Here is an 18839-nt window from a genome sequence, read left to right on the forward strand (position 1 = left end):
ATCTCTTGCTACTTTGTAGGTTCCTGTCTCCTTTGAGTACTAGTGGGATGTCTACAAACCTCCTTCCAGCCAATGATCTACCATGTGTTTAATCAATGCACACAGACAGTACAAATGTACAATGTGGAACTGTGGTTTAGTCCATTCCCAGCAGCAGCCTAATTAATCCAGTTTAAGAACCTAAGAACGGCCATACTGGGTCAGACCAGCGGTCCATCTAGCTCAGTATCCTGTCTTCCGACAGCAGCTACTGCCAGGTGCTTTGAGAGAATGAACAGAACAGGGCCATTATCGTGTGATCTATCCCCTGTCATCCAGTCCCAGTTTCTGACAATGAGACCTTTAGGGACATCCACAGCATGGGGTTGCATCCTTGATCATCTTGACTAACAATTGTAGTTCAGGGAGCTAAAGCTCTATCCCAGACAGATGACTGGCTGGAAGGATGCATGGGAAACATTTATTAGCCCCCAATGAAGCTGGCAAGCTACCAAGTGAGTAAGGCACAATACAATAGACATAGCTACTGAATGGATTGATATGTGCCCTGAGAAATTTTTCTAACTGGTTTCTTTCTACAGTCCCAGGTGTACAAAGCCAGGAGCTCATTTTTGCTTGGCATTGGACAGTAGATGAGCTTGAAAAGCTGCTAATTTTTATTTTCACAACGACATCTCACAAAAACCTTTACTTTCATTGTGAAAATTTCATGAAGTGAAAATCTGCACTTTTCATACACATTTACTTTTGGAGAGCATCTTAACACTACTAATTCAGCATATCATGGTGTAAAATAACAGATGTTACAGCACCTAGGCCTGATTCATCATTGCGTTACTCCAGTTTTATGCCAGAGCATCCCAGCTGAAACCAATAAAGTTATACCAGTGTAAAACTGGAGAAACATAGGAGCAAAGTAGGCCCCAGTTTCTACTACTGGGAGGGCCTCCCATGGCACTATACCATTATACCTACTGTCTGTATCTCTGACAAAATCTAAGAAAGAAGAAAAATCAGCCCAAATGAGAGTTCTTTTCATAAGAGAGTGATATAGTTACTGGGAGCTGGATCCCTGAACTTCTCGTTGTATAGTACTGTGTAACATGCACGCCGCAAAATTCTTTGGTGTATAAACATCTGAGTGTTTTGTTTTTTAGTTACTAATGAATACAAAGGCTCCAGAAAGCTAAACTCCTGCAACCCTTCACCTGAATTAGCATAAGGAATACTTCACAATGGCAACATAACTCACTTTCCAGAGTTGTTGGTGGCAGCTTTGTTTGCTTGGATTCTGTAAGCTGACACGAACAGCTCAGTAGTTGCTGAATGATCGCTGGGCTGATTTGCTTGAAATTTTCTTTAGAGATGGGCGAAGGACTGTTATGTAAAAATATCTTCACAAGCTCACTGGCAGAGAAGCAAGCCTATGTGGGAAAGGATATGTGGTTACTAAATATAGATATCATTAACTGAGTCTGATGCTCAGGTTAAATGCGGATTTGCAGGACTTTTTAAATGACAAGGAATCATGAACTTTAAAAAAAATCAAAAGTGGATCCCAAAGAAAAGTCGCATTTTCTATTTGTGCTGTCCTGGTTACATCTGCCCACTGTATGATTTATAGCTGGGTACTTCTAGATAGGTTACGTGAATAAAATTGCAACCTAATTAAACCACATCCTTTACATCATGGTTTTCTACTTGTATGTTTAGAACAAAGTTAGGAAGTTAGCAGCCAGAGTTTGCGATAGTATTGCAATGAGCTCTGTATTGTGCTGCATATCTGTGCCCTTCATAACATATAGAGCGAATTAAAGCTATAAAGTTTTACTAGTTGAATCATAACAAAGCTATACTGAGCACTGCATGGAGTTTACTACTACTTTTAGAAAACGCCTTGTTGTTTTTACCTCCGTCGAGTATTAGTGAGATAATCTAGTTTTGGTATTAAGATTTATGTTTAGGGGCATGTTTTAATACAATGACTAAATATTTTGCATTCTAAAGCTCATTCATTACATGACAGTAATAAGGATCAATTCAGGTACAACATGGATTTCCATATTGTTGCCTGAGTCAGTACTTTGTGTATGTATGTGGCAAGGAGGGAATTAGATGCTACAGAAATGTTAGTTAGCTGATGTCTCTCTTTATTTGCAAAAGAACTGAACCAGTCCCCCAGTATAATATTAGGGGAACAGCACCATTGGTGAGATGAGACATTAAATGGAGGTCCTGATCATCTGTATTTATTAAAGTTCCCATGACGCTTTTCATAAGAACATGATTGCTAATTCCAATATCTTGGCAAAATTCCAGCTCAAGAAATTGTATTCTGACTACATACATATACGGTGAATTGAAGAGAGTAAAGGTACTCTTCATTTCTTATCCCCATTGCTGCGCATTGTTAAATGCTTGCTCTTTTCACTCCAAAGGTGCCTGCAAATCACTAATGATGAAATGATCCCTATATATAAGTTTTATTAATTAAAATTTATAAGTTAAACTTATAAAACTATTTGGCTTCTTTTAGGAAGAAAATTACCATGTAAATGAAAGAAAGTTCTGGTTATTCTTTAGTAATACCAATAATGGGAGAAATCCTTCTGTCCTTGATCATCCTTTACCAAGGCAACATTCTCTTTGGACTTTAGTGACAGTTTGAATGAATAAAGGATATCAATCAATCAATGAATCCTGAGGATCCTTGTCTTCTATGAGCATAGGTGGCTCTGCCACCAGGAGAATACAGGAACTACCCCACTGTGAATAGAGTTTAGTATGTTGACTTTGACAATGGCCAGCACCAGCTGCTTCAGAGGAAGGTACAAGAAACTTTGCAGCAGGCAGGTCCGGCGTAACCTGTCTATGGGGAAATTTTTATTAACTCCCATTTATTAGAAGTTGTCTTAAGCCCTGAAGCATGAAGTTTTATATCCCTTCCAAATGAATGCAGGTGACAAGAACTTTGCGTCTTCTACCATAAACTCTGGCCTCTGTGTGCCTTTTAACACGAGGACGAAAAGATAAGGACCTTTGTTATTGATGAAAGAAATCTATACTGTCTTTGAGGGGAACAATACAGAAAAGATAAACAGAGCTTACATTTTCTCTTATGAAACACCAGATAGATGCATAACTGTCCTTTCCCCTCACATAGATTTCTTTAATGAGAAGCCATACATTAACATATAGACATGAGTTATATAATTTTATGTGACTAAATGTTATAGCTCTTATTAGTTCATCTTACTATTTACTTAAGTTTTATATGCATTTTAAAAATCATTGAAGACAAAGAAGAGTTTTAAGAAGACTGCAGTGACTTACTTTTCTGGCATTATATATAAAAATATGAAGCTAATATCTGAAAAACTAAATTACAGCCCTTAAATGAACTGGCAGAAGCAAGCAAGAAACCAGTCTATTTCTTACATGTAACAGCATCTGTTACTAATGGAACACAATGGCTATCTTAGGGACATGTGGAACACAGAAGATAAAATTAGCAACAACATTCAAATACAAATTCTTCTAAAGGAACGATCTGTCAAGGAAAATGTAAATAATTAGAAAGAAGAGAAATGGAATGAAAAATAGAAGCTAGATATCAGAAAAGGATGGCAAATCTCTTCTCTCCAAATGTATCTTTATAATCTTTCAAAGGCTACACAAAAATACTTTGGCTCTCAGCTTGACTGCCATGCCTAGAATAATGCACAGCCTTTGATTCAAGGACAGTCTTGACAGTCCAAGTTCCAAAGAGTTCTAAAAAGTGCTCAGTTTTGTAAATTGGCCTTCCGCCCAGGGGAATTATATTCCTTGCACTCCTGGCATCACTACTGGCCTCTGGCCTTCATTTAAGTTATTTTGGGGCCACATTTGCTTTAAACATCTACTTGGCTGATTGGCATGACTCTCCTTTGAGGTCCACCAGAATGAAAATAATTATACTAATGGGATATGAATTCAAAATAAAATCACTCAGCTAAACAACTGTCAGGATGGCATTGAATCAGAAGACAATTGTGTCATCTTCATATCATAAAATGAACATTAATGAAAGCCAGATGTACATCTTTTATCCACTGAAGAGAGTAAAACCACTAGGCTTTGAATCATCTTAAAATGTATTATTAAAAAATGTAACCCCTTTGGAAGGGCTACTTCTGAAATACCACATTAAGTCTAAAGGGGATTTGCAGCTGTACGACAGCAGCAATGGCTACAGAGGCTCAGACTCTGTTTCCCAGATTGTCTGGGGTCCAGGCCAGAGATAGAACTGAAAAGGAACACTACAAAAACCAATCAGAGACAAAGGGTTCAGTATGGAAATATTACTTTTGGTTTTGTTTGGAGACAGTGTAGTAGGGAAAGGAGCTACTCGGCCAGGGAGGACCCTTTTACCCTCTGCATTCCTCTCAAAGAAAGACTTTGGGATTTCTGGGACAGTAGTCAGTGTCATCTCAGTAGAGATCCGAAACTCAAAAGGCTGAGGACACTCAGGGCCAAGCTACCAAAAGCCAGTCTAACTGCACATTTGAATCTGGACCAGAAAGCCACAAGGACAATCTTACTATCCTTGGTGTGAAGACTTTATTTAATTTGATATTGCATTTTAAGCTGGCCACTTATATCAGCACTGTACTGCCCACCAAAGACTGAGCCTAAACTATTTGCCTAAGCAGGTGCGAGGAGGGAGCAGAGTGCGGTTTTTATTGGCTGTAAATGTTAGGAGGGGTTTCTGATATTTACGTATCAAAGATTTATAAACTTGTCAAAACTTCCTAAATAAATTGTCCAAAAAACATTAAGGTGGTTGTGTTTATGTATTGTTGTTTTTATCTTTTGTTATCCTACTCCTCTTTTCCATTTTCCTGTCACCTGAGCTACCCATACCTAACAAAGCCCAAGTTACTGTTTTATTATTCTGGAATTTGTGATCGCTATTTTATTTTATTGTGCTGTGACTAACATGCCTCTGTGTGAGTTGGGTGTTGGAATTTTCACAACAAATAGGCCCTCTGTGTTCTTTGCACTAAGAGTGTTTTCCTTGGGTAGAGGCACCTGGTGCACTTATAGGTGAACACAGGAACCCCAGAGGAGAAAAGGAAGAAGACTGCAACCATACCTGAGGACTTGGTTACAAAGAAGAAGAAAAAAAGCCTAAATTTTCAGATATGTCCTGGCTGCTTTGACTTGAGTCTAAAGCACAAAGGCCAGTCATATATATATATGACTTTTAGAAAATCACAAAATTCATAAATCAGAGGGGTAGCCGTGTTAGTCTGGATCTGTAAAAGCAGCAGAGAATCCTGTGGCACCTTATAGACTAACAGAAGTTTTGGAGCATGAGCTTTCGTGGGTGAATACCCACTTCGTCAGACGCAGGTAGTGGGTATTCACCCACGAAAGCTCATGCTCCAAAACTTCTGTTAGTCTATAAGGTGCCACAGGATTCTCTGCTGCTTTTACAAAATTCATAAATGTTATCCATTGAAGAGATTTATCCTTTGCACTATACATTTGCAAAACAACCTGAACTTTTGTAATTGACATCCAATTCCAACTGTTGGTAAGAATAGTAAAAAATAAATGAACCTGATCCCAATCAGCAGTGCTTTCATTATCTTCATGATAACCACTTATATATTGCCCATTTTTTTGTCTTGATGTGAGTGGAATATTGAAATATCCAACATCTCTGATTATCATGCCATGACGTCTTTCTTTGCGACTGTACATTTGTCCATTTGCATTGCAGGTCTTTCCATCCCTCAGCATGCTTAGGAGTTGGTCTATTTCTAGGAATTTATTAGAAAAATGTGGTGTTACCTCATTATAAACACAAATTAAAGAGAAAGATGAAAGAGCAATTGTTCAAAATGTCAAATTCATAGATTCCAAGGCCAGAAGGGACCATTGTGATCATGTAGTTGGAGCTCCTGTATAACACAGGCCATAGAACTTTCCCCCCAAAATTCCTAGGGTGTATCTTTTAGAAAAACACCCAATCTTGATTTTGAAATGGTCAGTGATGGAGAGTCCAACACAACACTTGCTGAATTGTCCCAGTGGTTAATTACCCTCACTGTCAAAAATTTACATCTTATTTCCAGTCTGAATTTATCTAGCTTCAATTTACAACCACTCAATCATGTTATACCCTCCTGTGCCAGATTGAAGAGCCCAATATTAAATATTTGTTCCCAGTATAGATACTTTCAGATTGCAATCAAGTCACCTCTTAATCTTCTCTTGGTTAAAATAAATAGATTGAGCTCTTCGAGTTTATCACTGTGAGGCACATTTTTCAACCCTTTAATTATTCTTGTAGCTCTTCTCTGAACCATCTTCAATTAATTAATGTCCTTCTTGAATTGTGGTACCAGAACTGGACACAGTTTTACAGTTGTGGTCGCACCAGCGTAAAATACAGAGATAATATAAGCTCTGCTCCTATTCAAGATTCCCCTGTTTATATATACCAGGGTCACATTAGCCCTTTTTGCCACAGCATCACATTGGGAGTTTGTGTTCAGCTCAAATCTTTTTCAGAGTCACTGCTTCCGGGATAGAGTCCACCATTCTGTAAATAGGGCATACATTCTTTGTTCCCAGATATATACATTTACATTTATTTAACCATATTAAAACACATACTGTTTGCTTATGCCCAGATTATTTAGCAATCCAGATTGCTCTGAACAAGTGACTTTTACCCTATCTCAATTTTTGTGTCATTTGCACGCTTTGTCAGTGACAATTTTGTGTTTTCTTCCAGGTCACTGGCACAACATTAGCTTTCTTCCAGTCTTCTGGACTTCTCCAGTGCTGGAATATTTATTGAAAATCAGTATTGAAGATTTATTTAACAATACTTTTTTAATAACTTTTTTCTCTAGTAAATGTGAAGATCCCATCTTGACAGCTCTAGAGTATGAAGTCAGCTATACAGTAAGCAGTTACTTCTCCACACTGCCACAGTAATGTTTTCCTCTTGACATCTCTAGGAGATAAGAAGCCAGTTCACCCTTTGTGGCCATATAATCATTGATAGCTCTGCTGAAATCATTAACGAGGTACTGTAATAGTGTCCATGATCCTGTAAGTTATTGTAGGTGGATGGATGCCATGGGCCAACATGGAATAACTTGCAGAATTAGGGTCATTGTGATGATTTTTGAGAAATGGAGACTTTGTCCATTAAGAACTGGGCTGAGCCCACCAATTAATTTCAGATAGGGTATTTAGCTACCAAACAGACGTTTCTACATGATGGCAATACTTTGTTTGATAACTTTCATTGTTATTTAGAACAATTGTCCCCATCAGTGCTTGAAAAAAGAAATGTTGACATTTTTCTTAAAGAAAAATGTATGCTAAGATTTTGATTTACTTCCTTTCTCTTGAGCAAAAATACTTTTGAAGTCAGCTAAAGCTTCTTTCTAAAAGTTGTCACTGTAATCAGCTTTATTTTCATTTTTTCCTATATGCTGCCAATTCTAGCCCTTTTTTCCAGTTTATATTTGAAATGTAAGTATATTGAAAAGATGAACATCAACGAGTTTTGGTTTAAAATCTGCTAGCACTGTTCCAATCTGGTTAAAAATATCCTCTGGATTCTGTGGGTGAAATTTTGACTCCATTGAAATCAACAAGAGTTTTGCAATTGACTTCAGTGGCCCCAATCTGGATTTCACTCTTGATAGCTACTTAAATAGCACAGTGCCTCTCTGCATTCTAACTGGCTCTATTCATTGTCCTGAGTCAATTATTTTATGAGTTCTACACTGACATTTTTTAAGGGAAAGTGTTTGTTACATAACCAGGACTAATGGGAGTGAGTGTGATCTATGAATTAGAGAACAGGTCTAAGAGAGTCAAGATGCTTGAATTCTTTTATCCATGAGTTTGTTTTTTGTGTTACCATTGCTGGGATCACTTGGCCCCTTGTGACTCAGTATACACATCACAGGGATATTAATACTTACTTAGCTCACTGGTGCATCACACAGATTAATTAATGTTTTCAAGCACTTTGAGATCCTTGTAAAGAGCTACCATTAGTCAATGAACCACGAATAAGAAAAGTAGGTGCCTAAAGTTAAGTTCCTAAAGCGCTGGTAGGCACTTAAATAAGTGGTTTGATTTTCAAAGGTGCTGGGCATCCTGCAGCTCCCCAGTGAAGATAATGGGAGATGGATGCTCAACACTATTGAAAACAAGGCTACTGGTTTAGATTACTTAATTTTAGGCCCAGTTAAAAAAATCTTGGGCATACTTATTTGTAGTTAAGTTTAGTTGCATCTGTCAAAAGATCTTTTAGAACTGAAGTGGAATTTCTATACCAAATGGACTTTACGTGTCCTAGTCTCACTGGAGGTTGGTGACTTCAGAAAGTGGGTAGAGAAAAATAACACATAAAGGAGCTATGAGTAAAGATCTGAAAACATCCAGTCAAGATAGGGTGAACAAACTTCATCTGCCCTGAGAAGCTCCCTGTGTCCCAGTCTACATCTACCTGATACAATCTCCAGAACTAGCTGTCGAAGGCAAACTGAGGTTACTTTACATATGATTATTATTATTTATTTTATAGGGTCCAAAACAATTTTCAAAATAAAGAAGAGTCTTGTCTCCCAGCTTTCTTTTTACATTTAGAAGAGTTCTACCTATCAAATACAAACGATGAAACCAAGGTTCAAACCCTGATTTAAGAAGTACCTAAAATGTACTGACACAAAAGGCAAACCTGAAATACACAGCCCTACCTGTTACTTGGAGTTCATTAGTGCTGTTCAGAGAACTGAAAATATATTTTATAAAGAATTCTGGTGTGGGTAAACTTGCTCTCCCGAGGCAGACTCCTTGGAGAGCCAAAGTAATGATTGTAGCAGCCAGGCGAGGAAGTGTATTTTCATCAGCACCGTCACTGTCCAATATGGCAGCTTCTTTCTCCAGAACGCTTACATCAACACACTGCAAACAGAATAAAAATTTAGTTAAGCGGTTCTTGGTCACATTAGTGTAAATCATCAGACAGGCAGGAAAAGAAGCAGGAGAACACAGCATTGCAGAAGCCCAGGGTGGATAGGTTGTTAGACAGAGTATATAATCAACAGCGTGAAAAGCAGAAGAGACTCAAAGAGCATGAGAATGGAATACAGGACCTGACATTATGCTAGGAAGAGGCGGTTAGAGAACGACATGAAATCAGTTTCAGTAATGGGGAGGAAGGCAGTTTGGGAAGGAGGGAAAGGAACTCGTGGCAGCAGTTAAAAACACCACATTCAATTAGCTACTTCAAGTCATTTTTATTTATTGTTGTCTTCATGCCATTTCTGCTTAATTTTTTTCTTCAAGATTTTTGCTGCCTAGAGTGTGGCCAGTACAATCCCAAAAAGTGGCAGAAGAGGAAGAAGAGAAGTGGATGTTGTGATTAAGGCACTGGACTGCAACACTGCAGATCTAGATTTAATTCCCAGCTCTGCCACAGCTTTCAGGTACAGCCTTGGGCAATTCCCCTAATACCTTTGTGTTTCAGCTCCCCGTCTATAGAATGGGGGTGATAACATTCACTTTCTCTGATGTTTTGTCTCTTTTATCTAGTTACACTGCAGTCTCTTGGAGGAAGAGACTACTACTTACAGCACATGCGTATGGTGCCTTGCACAGTGAGGCCCTGATCTTGGCCTGGGGCCTCTAAGTTACTGTAATCGAAGAAGATGAAGAAGGAGGAATGTATAAGATCAATTTATTATAGAATATCAGGGTTGGAAGGGACCTCAGGAGGTCATCTAGTCCAACCCCCAGATAGATTTTTGCCCCAGATTTCTAAATGGCCCCCTCAAGGATTGAACTCACAACCCTGGGTTTAGTAGGCCAATGCTCAAACCACCGAGCTATCCCTCCCCCCTCAATTATTATTGATTTCCAGTGTCCACTTGTGTGCTTCTGTTTCCATGTCCATTTAGTTCAGCCGCACATGTAATTATCACAGTTGCATGAGTAAAACTGTACTTAGCCATCAAAATATCCTAGTAATTGCATGTGTCACTGCAGTAGAGATGTGCACAGACATAGTCCTGTAAATGTGTGAGCATTTTTGCGCATGAAGCTCAGGTCTTCATGTCCAGCTGTGAATGAGAGACCTTTAAGGCCAGTTTTTCATTTTGCCTTAAATGTGCTGCAGCCTCATAAGCGCACCATTCTGAGTGGCGTGTCCATTTTACACAGGCAGCAGCCATATACACATACACATGTAACCCCACCTTGGCTAGTGGCTAGCTGATTAATTATTCATGTATTATTATTATTATTTATTTGTATCATCATAGCACCTAGGTGCTCTAATCCCAAACCAGGACCCCGCTGTGCACCATGAAGAAAAGCAAGTATTTCTAATGTCAAATTCACTGCCAATATATCTCCATACAAGCTGAAGACTTTTCTTTCCTACCAAATTGAATATATTAGTTGCTATGGTGAGAAGGAAACAAGTTTTAAACAATCATAACATTTAAAAACTGACCAAAATGGTTTTCTTCCTTTGGATCACCTACCCTTTCTCCTAGCCACAGATGTTGTGATTCAAAGCATTAGATAGGCTGTAATGATTTCACTACCTTTCACAAAACGTCTCCCCACTCTCCTCTCTGTGAACGATGAAATCACAGACACTAAACAGACATACTGAATGCACTGCCAGTGTAAGCAAATAGACCACATTGTAAAGCGCTGTATGGATTGTTACTCCATGTTGACATGCCAAATACCCACCGATGCATCTTTATAGCTGCTGAGATACTGTTTGAGTTCCTGGAAATCGGCACTTTCAGTGATACTTAGAACCAACTGTACTAGTCAATGAATAATTTATGACGGGAAAAGGTTATACAAAGCACACGAAGAGAAAGAGGAATTGCAGGCGTTCTGCTTTAAGCTGTATAGCTAGTGGCTTCTAGCAATCCTCTGTTTGCCTTGATTGCTGCTACCACTGTGTGGTGTAGTGTGGTGTAAATTAAAGAGCAGTGAGGGGGAAAAGAAAAGAAGAATTGGAGAGTAAGCATCAGACGAGGACAGAGTTGTATAGGATCCAAAGGGGTGACAGCACATCAATATATATTATAACAACTCTCTAACTTTGAAAATCTGGTAAGTGGTTTTGATTACTGTACATTGTAAGGAGAATAGATTATTTAGATTGTAAACTTTTGGGGGCAGGGACTGTCTATCATTCTGTGTTTGTAAAGTGCCTGGCACAATGGAGCTCTATTCTTGGTTGGTCCCTAGGTACTGACATAAATAAATAACAATAAATACTAGGTGAGTTATACCTGCCATGTATTTCCTGGTTTTAAAAGGGTGTTTACAGCTAAATATAATGAATACATTATTTGCCATTCCTAACGCAAGTTTAGTCTTCTTTGGATGACTCTTTCTGCGGGAGGAACTGACTATGGTAGGTAGATTAGCTTCAGATGTATCTGGCACGCCAAAGAAACAGCCACGTCTTTTGGCAGATTCCCTACTGCATCCAGTATCTGATGGATGTAGCACAGTGAAGGACCAGCAGGGAACTGGTTACAGAAACGTGATTCTCTTCTCCATCCCCAGCTCCAGCGCAGGTTAGATCAGCTAAAGGGCTGCTTTAATTTGTCCCAGGCAGGTATGGTCCCCTAGGGACCACATTATTTGATTGCAGTTTGATGGCAGAACTAGGTTTTAGCCTTTAGATCTTTGGTAAGTGTTTTGGAGTGCTGGGGGTATGTGTTTACCTGGCTTTCAGGAGTTTTAAAATGTTGCCTTATTGCAGCTAAAATGTCTTCAGTTTCATTCCTTGAGAAATAATAGCAGTCTTCATCACGCCTTAAACTGAGCATGCTATGTAGGTAAAATTTATAATCCTTGTTACTCAGACTGAGCTCTGAAGAACAGATGTCTCTTTGATGAATAATATAGTAGAGAAGAATGAGGGAAATTCTCTGGAATACTTCTTCACTGAGATGGTCTTCAAAATCTCCACCAGCTATTAATAACAAAGCATCTGGTTCAAGGCACTGCGAATAATTAAAACAAATGGAAATTAGTTTCAAATTACATGTCACTATTAATCCACTGAAAATAGGATTAGAGAAGAGAGTAGGAGAATCAACTTTATGTCAAAGAGACTGGTCTTGAGGCTGCACAGATGCAGAATGGGGTGTGTACAAGGTAAAATGTGATGAGCAATAGGGACAGCAGGGGAAGCACATGGAAATCCAATCTTGCAGTAATGAGGGCTGCTGCATGGCTGACAAATCACTCTCTGCGCTGCCTTTCATAAACCATGCCTGCTTGTGAGCAAGGGGGCAAATGCCCAAAGGATTTGAGACTTACTGCCTCTCAGGACTATTGTAGTCCATTTACAGATCCCCATTGACATTGCTAGGCATTAATTCTGGCCTGCGGTGCAAAGGACTACAGCTAGTGCTTAACCTTACCTTAACTGCTGCAAGGCCTCCACTTGCACTTGTGTGGGTTTGCAGAATGAAGGCCAGAAAAAGCCAAATTTGGACCTGAGTTATATCAGTGTGAGGCAGTGGTTCTCAACCTTTTGGTGTCAGGATCCATCTGTAAACATTGATGGCCTGTGACTCACAACCCAGTAAATAGGCCAAGGCTGGAGGTTGGGTCCTGCTCCAGAGAGTTGTGGGGTGGCAGGTGATGGCCTATTGCAACCTAGTAAATAGGCTGTGTGAGGTGGTAGTGGGAAGTCCTGGAAGAGACTAGGTACTGTGGGGCTGGCTGGGCCCAGCTTGGCTCCCTACTCCAGCCGTTTCATCTTATGTTTGCTGCAGCCCCTGATGAGGAGCCAGCTGGGCCAAATCTGTCTGAGTAGAGTTGCGACCTAGTTCTCTCACTCAAATTGAGCTTGGTCATTTTCCCCATCATCATGATGGAGGGGCAGTTGGAATAAACCTGAGCAGCACTGCAACCCTGGAGGTCACAATGCCTGGAGCTGGGCACTGAGCCTAGCAAGTCCCATGGGACCAGAGCCACAGGAGCTGCCACATGACCCTTTGAAACATTCTGGTGAGCCAACTTTGGGTCATGACCCACAGGTTGAAAAATCCTAGTGTGAGTGATAGACTCATACAAAGCATAGAAACGTAGGGCTGGAAGGAACTTCAAGAAGTCATCTAGATCATCTCCCAGTCAAAGGAAACACTAGAGCTACTCCACATTTACAGGCTAATGGAGCAGAATTGGGCCCTGTATCTTCAAGCTGTATTTATTTATATTTATTAATTGTGCTATCAGAACATTTGGTCAGCACAAAGCCTATGCATCAATTAAGTCATCAGAATGGGACTCAAGAGAGACAGAAGTCATGCATGGGTCTGTGCTGCTCTGAATTCCCCCCCTAAGAGCCGGTATAATATTTTAAAAACAAAATAGCTCAGTGCAAGTAAGGCACCATCTCTCCTCACGCTCAGACCCCTTTCAGTGTTACCTCAGGCAAAAGGCCTAGAAAACCAGCAAGTGTTCTCAGACTAGGGTAGGTGCGTGAGCAAGTGCCAGAAGAGAAAGTCCCTTACTGAAAATATCCTGTCCCTGTTGTGATTTGTAGGCCATATCAGCTGGTCCCATTGGAATGATGCTAATAGCTCCCCCCTGTTTAAATCCAAGCATATCTTGAACACTTGAGTTGATCTCCGCTGTCGTGGTAGAGCACAAGGACTATAAACAGGGGTTTTGGAACAAATTTTCATAGTGGAGGTGCTGAGAGCCATTAAATCCTATATATAATGGAAACCACTTCAAGCCAGGGGGTGCGGTAGCATCCCTAGTTCCAGTACCTATGACTCTAAAGTAGACGAAAGCACCTAAATCATAGTGACTAGGCAAGATACCCCAACACACTTCAGCCATTCCAATGATTCAAAGCAGCCAGAAAACCTAGTTTACTGGGTTAAACTATGTTTATGGCTACAGACATTGTGTACTGGTGTATCTGGTACACCGTATATGTTGAAACCCATTCCTTGAATGTTTACCCCCAAAAAACTTGAATCAAATGCAGGTTATGGTGCTCAGGTTTCATATGCTCCCTCAACTACAAGCGAGTGAGTTGATGTTTCACAGACATTTTAATAGAAATATTCCCAACCTAAATCCACCCCAAGAGGAATGTTAGAAAAGGTTAAGCACTGTGGGTACCAGTAGCCAAATTAAACATTCACACTGGTAAGTAAATTAGATTAAGCTCTGCCCCCTGTGTCCTGTCTAACATCTACAATACTAGCCTTTACTAATTGATCTTCAGAATCCATGGCCATGTACTTGATGCTCCTTAAGCAGCATCTGGCATTACTCTATCTCCCAAGTACACAAAGGCGACATACCTTCTTTTGTACTGATGACATGTATTAGCATGACTGTCTTTGTGTATTATTGTTTTGGACTATGAGGAATACATTTAATTCTTCTAGCTCATTTCCCTAAAGGGCTCATATTAAGCCAATCTATCCTTTCAAATTTACCCAGTGGGCGATAAGGCACACATACTGTATGGAATGAAGGGTTTTCAGAGATTTCTATAATTATACCTCAAGGTCTAGTAAGGATAACTTCAAGTCACTTAGGTTGTTGGTGCTGGCAGGCAAGATGTTTGAAAAGGAAATTGGTACCGGGAGGGCAGCAGGTGCACTGAAAGAGCTGCTGTTATTGGAGAATATGTGGGATCCTCCACTGGGAGGATTGATTCATCACCAGTTATTTTGCTGTTATCAACATGTTAGAGTCACAAACACCTGCATGACCTTACTTTGAGAATGCTTATTTTCTAAAACAAACAAGTCCCTTTCTGAACATGGGAGCAGAATGTTTTTTTTTACTGAACTCCCTATTTTTTAATGATTATTAGTAAGGATTCTGACAATACAGAAGAAGGTATGCCTTTTTTGTGCACTTGGGAGATAGAGTAATGCCAGATACTGCTTAAGGAGCATCAAGCACATGGCCATGGATTTGGAGGTTCAATTAGTAAAGAAAAAAGAAAGGATCTAATAAAGGTATAGAACTTCAGGGCAATGATTTAAATGCAGGATGGAGTCTTGTTTGCAAATTAAATAGTCTGAAAAAGCAATGGTTTGTGATGGCTGGGATCCCAGATTCAGAAGACATATGTGAGTCTGATTGATCCATTTTTTGGTTTTGTTGGTGGGGAGGAGGGATCTGGGGCTTCCCTACCCCCACTGTTTGGGAAGTTAGTTCCAGTGCCAAGGAGGAGGGGCTAATTTCTGATTCTAAAAACTGCAGATGTTTCAAGAACAATTGCTGTCATGAGTTTTCCTCCATTTTGGGTGTTTGTTAGCTCATCTTGCAGGATTTCAATCTTTTAAAAAAGCCACTGTACTGCATGGACCTTGCTATTGGCCCAGGCTGGCCCAGAAGAAACTGTGAGAAGGGTTCAGAAAATCTTTCCGTTGCCATCATCCCTGCACTTTCTATAAATAGGTCACAAACACAAGGAAAACCTTGGCCCATGATGGAAGAATTCCCAGGAAGTTCCCACTCCTCTATGTAGTACTAACCCATGTAGGGGAGCATGGAGCCCTACATTATTTACCAATGCTCATTCACCCTGGGGCAGTTATGGAAAATGTCAGCATTTGCTACTATGGCTATTTAAATGAGTAGATGTTCTACGGCAGAGGACTGAAATCTCCTCTCCAACACGTTGGCCCTGTTGAGTATAGGGAGTATTTTACTTTCACAGTAAACATCAGCTTTCCCCATCATTAGCCTTCACTACCTGCTGCTTCTTGATTCTGACATGAAGCCACAATACTCTCTATATAATACCCTGCTGTTAGAGATAAGCCAGACCTAGAACAAGCTGAATTAATCTTAATTGGAGCCAGAATCCATCAACTTTCTGGGGGTCCAAATCCAAACTTGGAGCATCTTCCAAATTTACATTTCTTTCCATCTGGGCCCTCAACCACAGCATAGTCTCCCTCGTACCTGAATCTGGCATCCTATTCCCCTTTTCCTTCCGTGGTCAAAGCAGTGGGAAGAAATAGGCCAGTCAATAGTCTGAATTTACTAGGGGATTGAGCCCCACATGGAGCTGTGATTCCAAACATTTTAATACCCTGGAATTCTTCCAATCCCAGAGTCTGGATTTGCAGAATCCTTTATCTGCTCTTGATCTACCTTGACCAGAACATTTTTTTCCAAAACCACCCCTAAACCTTGCAGGCTTGGGGGAAATGGCATATGGATCTGAACAAACTATGGGTTGGGATTTGAGTTTTGCAAAATAATAACCAGAATGATGATGTTTCACAAAACCATTTCTATTTCTCCCCATCCATCTCTAACTACAACAGAAATTTCTTTTTGTGTTTCAAATTCAAGCTAACAATATAACTGTAGGATGAAGTAAAGAGGAAAACCTTAGTCTGAAAATAAATATCTGAAATATCTGGCAATAAGTGAAAGATAATTTGTTTTTAAGGTGTACTTGAAGTACTTGGGGCCCTCTTTACAAAAATAAATAAGCAATATAAATCATTAGCAATTAAATAATTATAGCAGTTCATTTTTTTTGAAAGAATGAATGCCGTGTGTGCCCATGATATGCATTAGAATGGCTTCACCCGAATAAATGATTTCTGAACTCATCTTTTAAATGTACCCTTCATTAATTGATACACTAACCAGATTACAATTCTCCTGCATTCCATAAATCCACTGTGGACATTCAGCTTTCTCCAATAACATTTTGATTAGTTTTCTTGAGTGATTTTTGTGGAGCTCAGTGTAGTTGTCAGCTGAGAGAATGCGTAAAACTTCCATCAGATAGCCTTGGCTGGGAGCATAGCTGCTTTCCTGCTTGTGCTCTTTCCCAGACTGTGCTTCTGCAGCGATCACACCAAATATGAAAGCTGAAAATGTCACCCAAAAAGCTGGATGCTTGGTCAGAAAATACATTTTCTCTTCTTGTAAGTGTGTGTCTGTGTTGAGAGTTGAATGGTGGTTCGTAGTTCACAGCTTAAAGTTGAACCCTGAGGAATTTGTATGGTAAAGAAAAACAAAAACCATTTAATTAGAGTGACTGCAATATGTTTGAAAGGATTTATTAATTGGTTGGCTAAGCTGATTTGTAGTGACAAGCTGTTTCTGAACAACAGGGGGTTTGTAGGGACTTTACAGCCTAAAACAGCAGGAAACTAAGATGACAGCGGCCTTAAACATTGTGTAGAATTACTGGTAAGTGGTTAAATTGAACTGCCCTTCCTTCACATTAAAAGTTTTGAGTATAACAGACATTTGTAATTTCCTTGTTATGTTACTATATTTGATCATAATCTTCTTTAGTAAGTACAGGAACAAATATAATTGCTTTCTCTTTTACTCCATTAGGAAACAGATTCTGAAGGGCTAGTAGATGTACTTGTATATGAGGAGCAAATAAAGCATTGTGCAGAAATTCTGATATAAATGTTCAGTAATACAGATGCCTAGGAATGACTTACAGCGGTTTTCATCTTCATTAATTAACATTAGCTATAAAGTAGAGGGAAAAACACAAACCCAAAACATTTTAACAGGAAATTAATGCTGCTTTATGGTCAGAGGAAAGAGCTGCAAAATTGCCATAATTATGTCATTCATACAACTTGAAAAATGTAGAAATGTCTCAAAAGTAACTAGTTCTCACTTTTAATAATCCTAGATGCAAAGATAGTGTTCCAAACAGTAAAAGCAAACTATCCTAGACATATCTTTCCTAACGTACTGTAAGCACTGTTTTTACTGTAATCTATCTTGATATAGGAGCATGCCAGTTGTAAAGGAGTTTAACTTTTGTTTTCCACTAAAGAGTTCTCTCTTTACTGAGGAGCAGGCCTTTGGAAATATACATACATATGTTAAATAGCCACACGCAACATCTGCTTCTTTTCACTGTAAAATAATACAGATCTGATTTCCTTTTTAGAAATGCTGTGCTAACAGATTGCTAAAGTAGAGTAAACTAAAAACTTTTGCTGAGTTATAACTTGGCATGCATTCAGATGAAAGTTAGCATGGGATAGCACACTCTGAAAAGTTTTGATGTTTCAAAATTTATTTTAGCTTTAAGTTAACATTTAGAAATAGGTTAGCATTTAAAAACATCACAGTTATAGGGACACAACCATTTCTAACACCGTGTTCTTACCTTCAGCAGAAAAAAATAAACGATTGTGTATTTCTAGCTTTGTGGCCTTTTGAATCCCCAAAAGTATTTAGCTGCTGGAAAGTCCGATGTTTTTAAAATTCCTTGATGGTGCTCTGGAAGCTGGAGAGGATTAGTTTATTGCTGCCTTGAAAAGTTTTCAGTTGCTATGGAGAGAGCTGTTCTTAAGGTAACAATGGAGGTGGATAGGAATTAGTACATGTTCTTGGCAGGTTTTAGGCATCACATTATTGAGTGTATTTAGCTAATTATTTTGGTAGTTATCATTTTATGTAAACATTCCCTAATTAACATTAGCAGATGGCAAGATGTATGGTACCTGCTTAACAATATTCATTATGGTAGATAATACACATGAGAACACCATTTTCTCTACAATATTAAAATACGTGAGCAGTTTTATAACATCTGAAGAATACCTGAATTTCTGTTTTAACTGAAATCTTTGTTCTGGGCACAAATGTGAAATCAGAGTAGAAATATTTTCTGGCATCTCTGTAGAAACTCACATTTTTTCTTAAAGGGACACTTTCCATGGAGAATGGGCCCCAAACAGAGTCTGTGGTAAAATAAACAAACAAAATCAGAGAGCATCAAAACT

General features: G+C 39.2%; 1 protein-coding gene across 3 annotated transcripts in view; it reads right to left on the minus strand.

Annotated features, from left to right (window-relative positions):
• SLC39A12 (solute carrier family 39 member 12) overlaps positions 1–18348 on the minus strand; it is a 38398-nt gene extending 20050 nt beyond the window's left edge. For all 3 annotated transcript variants that reach the window (XM_032788893.1, XM_032788892.1, XM_032788891.1), the window contains exons 1-6: positions 18221–18348; positions 16717–17063; positions 11784–12065; positions 8778–8985; positions 5605–5807; positions 1253–1424 (exon numbers count right to left, since the gene is read on the minus strand). In XM_032788893.1, coding sequence (XP_032644784.1) covers positions 1253–1424; positions 5605–5807; positions 8778–8985; positions 11784–12065; positions 16717–16989 — 1138 coding nt within the window. In that variant the 5' untranslated portion in view covers positions 16990–17063; positions 18221–18348. The remainder of the gene's footprint in view (positions 1–1252; positions 1425–5604; positions 5808–8777; positions 8986–11783; positions 12066–16716; positions 17064–18220) is intronic.
• Between the last annotated feature and the right edge of the window lie 491 nt (positions 18349–18839).

Source organism: Chelonoidis abingdonii, chromosome 2 (genome assembly GCF_003597395.2).
Source record: "Chelonoidis abingdonii isolate Lonesome George chromosome 2, CheloAbing_2.0, whole genome shotgun sequence".
NCBI lineage: Eukaryota > Metazoa > Chordata > Testudines > Testudinidae > Chelonoidis > Chelonoidis abingdonii.